Source organism: Cydia splendana, chromosome 10 (genome assembly GCF_910591565.1).
Source record: "Cydia splendana chromosome 10, ilCydSple1.2, whole genome shotgun sequence".
NCBI lineage: Eukaryota > Metazoa > Arthropoda > Insecta > Lepidoptera > Tortricidae > Cydia > Cydia splendana.
Window position 1 is genome coordinate 16,976,465 of NC_085969.1, and position 4,804 is coordinate 16,981,268.

At 37.2% G+C, this 4,804-nt stretch overlaps 1 protein-coding gene across 1 annotated transcript; it reads left to right on the forward strand.

Moving 5' to 3' along the window:
• Positions 1-2,231: 2,231 nt before the first annotated feature.
• LOC134794395 (carbonyl reductase [NADPH] 1-like) lies at positions 2,232-3,322 on the forward strand. Its single transcript, XM_063766205.1, has one exon. It carries the CDS (start codon positions 2,264-2,266, stop codon positions 3,233-3,235), a length of 972 nt encoding a protein of 323 aa, XP_063622275.1. The 5' UTR covers positions 2,232-2,263; the 3' UTR covers positions 3,236-3,322.
• Positions 3,323-4,804: the final 1,482 nt, after the last annotated feature.

Below are 4,804 nucleotides of genomic sequence, written 5' to 3' on the forward strand. Positions count from 1 at the left end.
TGATAATGTCGGTCATTTGAAAAACCAGCTAGACTTCCATACCCGACAATCTAACCAAACCTTACACATACGTGTTTCCTGAAGTACGGCCAGCAAAGTAATTTCTGTCTTTCTTAGCTTAACCATTATTAATATTGTGTTAAACGAGTTAATAAAGGCACATAATATATGTAAAAAAGTACAATGACAAATTATGATTCTATGTATCATTCGTTCTATTCTATTCATCGTTATAATTATCTTAAAATACGAGGCGTATATCAACCAATCAGTATTGTGTTTACATTACTATGGAAAGTCAGAATGTCATGTCTTAGGGTGGTATTCTACCTGTCCAATATTTGATCAAATTGCGTCTCATTCTTCTCATGAAGCAAAATGTGAGATGCAAAATACAAATTTTATCAAATATTCGACAGGTGTAAACGGCAACTTGAATAATTTGACTCTTTGAGCGTCAACGGTCAAACATGTTCTAACTAATGCTGCATTTACACGCTTGGCAAGTTTCGACAAGCATCCACTAGCGTGTGCGGACAAAAGAATAACAATTTGTGACACATTTTCGTTTTGGGAGCATTTTTTAACTTTGATGGCTCAAATATCACCTTAAATCTAAAATTAGAGATTAACGCCATTTCATCCCGTCTGGACTCCACTTAGTGTGTAGTTCGTAAGTTTCTAATAGAGCCCGAGCTAATCCTATTGTCTATTGTTAAGTAAAACCGCTCCTGCCACGTGCCACAACCACCTGCATAAAAAGTACAGTACTTCGGTCACTGAGTGCCGGCGAGTCGAACACTACAGAACCAGTCTAAAATGTGTCATCGAGTTGCGTAACAAAGGCGCGTTATCGGAGAGCGCACCTACACTGGTTTTTTGAGCGTTGGACTAGCCCGCGCTCAGGTGCCAAATAGAATAATTATGACCCTTTTTTGCAGGTAAGTAGCACGTGCGGTTTTACTTAACAATAGACAATAGGATTAGCCGCCGGGCTCTATTACAAAGCTACGAACTATAGCATTAGCTGTTTTTATATCCGAGATACTAAAATAACAGTTCGAATGGCAAATTTACTACCCAATCGCCATGCTTTTTTACCAATTTTGGACTAAAGACTGATTTGTCAGTCGAACAAATAAGTATCTGGGATAAAAGAACTAGGTTTATAGAAATGAAGTTTTACCGGACTAACTCTAGTTATCTTTGATTATGAATTCAATATCATTTTATTATTGTTCTCGTTGCGTCTAGGGTTAAGTACATGATTCGCGTTCGACGTTTGACGCTCAAGGGTAATGTATGAATGTGCCTATTTTTGAAAATGCTTTATTTATTCAAAGGCACCATGTTTGCCCTGGCATCGTACACCGGGAACGTGTTGAATATTTATATAATAAAGATATATTCACTGATAATGTTTATTATTTCCAAATGTGTGCGCTTATCTACAAAAAATCTTTAGGTATTCTCTCTATCTAGAAGTTGCTAAGCGGGCCAGGTGTTCAAAATGATCTTGACGCGACTTTATTGTTAAGAGAATAAGAGCGTGTCAAGGTATCTTTGAACACCTCGCCCGCTTAGCAACTTCTGCTGATGACTGTACTAGTTTTCGTTGCTAGAAATTGTAAATCAAAGCAAACAGCGAGTAAATAATTTACATACCTAACAAAACTTCGACACGCTCTTGCTCTATTCTTGCTCTCGCTCTTGCTCTATTCGTTAAATTTAAATAATCACGATTATTTAGCAGTGGCGCTAGTGTGCACGTTGATGGGCTCTTGACTTTTAATGGCTTTTAAAAGGCAGTTGGTCCGTAGATATCTACCTACGTAGTAATAGATACTGTAGCGGAAATATCTGAGCAATAACAAAATAATTTTATTTATTTATTTAAACATCAAGCCTTTAATTGTCATCAAAGTATGTAGTACCTTATCAACCAAAATACGAGACAGAACACAGGTGTACAGGTACACCTAACTTGATACGTTTAGGTATATCAAATACATATACATATACCTAATGGAACTTAATTGAATCATACGTCGAGAGTCAGCGTGTTAAATTAAATACCTAATGCCAGTCGACCGTACCATGCACGAAATAAGAATTAAATCCGACTTATCACCTTATCAAACCGGTTACTTGCCCATTAAAAATAACCTTGTGTCTATGTACATAACTAGTTAGGTATCTACGTTTGCTGTGTAGATAAGTATGTACTTAAACAGTTTGCGCCACGCGCTCATCAAACGCGGTCATGAAGGTCGCTGTGGTCACCGGAGCTAATAAAGGCATAGGGCTTGCTATAGTCAAGGCCCTTTGCAAAAATATGGAAGGAACAGTCTACCTTACATCTAGAGACGTCAATCGAGGCACTAAAGCAGTAGCCGAACTTCGCTCCTTGGGCTGGGCACCGTCGTATCACCAACTAGACGTCGCTGACGAAAACAGTATTATCAAATTCAGGGATTATATAAAAGAAAAACATGGAGGTATCGACATACTGATAAACAACGCTGCCGTAGCAGGGGATGGACTTAAAACCACGTACGAAGACAGCAAACAAGTTATAGACATTGATTATAGAAGTTTGCTTATGATTCAAGAACACATATTCCCACTTGTAAGAGAGAATGGGCGGATTTTAAACATAGCCAGTGACTGCGGTCACTTATCTAATATTCGGAATAAATATTGGATAGATAAGTTATCGAGCAAAGACTTAACAGTCAGTGGTATTAATGAGTTTGTAAATTGGTTTTTGGATGGCGTTAAAAATGGTACGTTTAATAAGAATGATTTGGCGGATGGAGGTTCGGTAGCGGCTTATAGGATCGCTAAAGTGGCCGTCTGTGCTTTGACGAGACTTCAACAGAATGAGCTTGAATCTCGGAAGATTATTATCAATGCCATGCATCCTGGGCTAGTTCAGACCGATATGACAAGAGGAAAAGGTTTTTTCAGTCCTGATGAAGCGGCCGAAACACCTGTGTATTTAGTTTTAGATGCTCCTGAAAGTATCAAAGGAGCGTACGTGTGGTTTGACAGAAAAGTATTAGATTGGGTCGACTACAAAAGTGATTGTTACTTCAAGATTGAGTCGATTTTTAAGCATTACGGTGCGATTGGACCGGTGCTGTATTTTATGGCCAGACACGAGTGGAGCCGACATTTGATATTGTTTGTTTTTACGATTTTGTTTATCAGTATTTTGTGTCGTTTACTATGAGTTTTGTGTCGAAAATTCATGATATAATAAGTTTTATTGCAGTCTTAACATATTGTTGTTTATCTATCTAATTATAAGAAGGAAAATTGTACAGTTTATTTAACCAAGCTTCTTTTTTACACCTTTAGATAAATTTCTCATTGGGATAAAATAAAAGTCAATGTCATGAAAATGTTGTATATTTATCTAACTTTATAATACATATTAGATAATTTTGTTCTCGAGACGCGAATATCTAGAAATGGCTAGACAACCACAGGCTAACAAAAAGCGTTACAAAACCAATTGAGTATCAGAATCAACACAACCATTAAATCGCTATAGGTATTAACACTTTTGAAGGAATACACATTTCTTACTCGGCTAAATAATATCAAATCCTGACTACAGACAGATCCAGACAAAAACAAGGAATTTTAAACTTTAACGTAACGAGGAAAGGTGTATTTTTTATTGTACTTATAAGCTAAATAGTTAAAGGTATTCCCAGCGTCAAAATTCACATTATGTCGTTAAAGAGCTTGTTACACCTTCCTGAATTTTGTATCTGACAAGGATACCGTAATATGTGACACACGATAAGATATACAGAGTGGAAAAATCGAGTGCCACGTGGATGGCAACATTGGCAACTACCTTAAATATTGTAAATAGCACATTTTGTGTAAAGGAGACCTTCCTTTGTTTTAAAAACAATAAATTCTGCATTTAAGGATTTATGAAAAATCGCTTGCCTCAGTCGGGACTCGAACCGGTCAAATGTGACAAAAAATAACGTGCCGTATTTTATGATGCAGATTGAAAGGGTTACTGATAAGGTTCATTTTTCTCTAAATAACAAATACAATCAGAATAACGGAAGGCCATGAAAACTAACAATTACCTTTTAAATTTGATTTCACCCTTCACGTGAAATGCACCGCAACTAAGAAGTAATCCCTGGAATGCAAGGAAAATAAAGATGTCTTAATCTTCCCCATACCTAAACGTACCATTAAGAGTCCCGACTGAGGCAAGCGATTTTTCATAAATCCTTAAATGCAGAATTTATTGTTGAATTTATTGCGAAGTTGGAATCTCGACACAATGCGAATTTTAATTCGTTTGTGGTGAGCGTTCCGACTGACCATCTAGCGACCTTCACCAAGGAGGAGTTTTGGCCGAAAGGTGTCAAGTTTCGGCGGTTCCGCGGCCGGCTCCCTGACACTGCGGGGTTGCGTAATGCATCGCAACCATAATGGATATGTAGTGTTTAGTTTTTTAAAATATATTTTTATATAATATGTATGCTAGTTTTAAGGTATTTATGTATGGGCCATTAGTTGCCTGAAATAAAGATTTTCGTTTCATTTCGTTTCGTTTACACAAAATGTGCTATTAACAATATTTAAGGTAGTTGCCATCCATGTGGCACTCGATTTTTCCACCATGTATACCTATCTATGGAACTTGGAACTTGCTAACTATGTAAACCATAGAAGGTAGCATCTTATAGAAGTGGTATACGCGTGCCTCCGTGAGGGACAAAACATACGCAATGCGACACTATGATTGGTCGAATTTATTTGT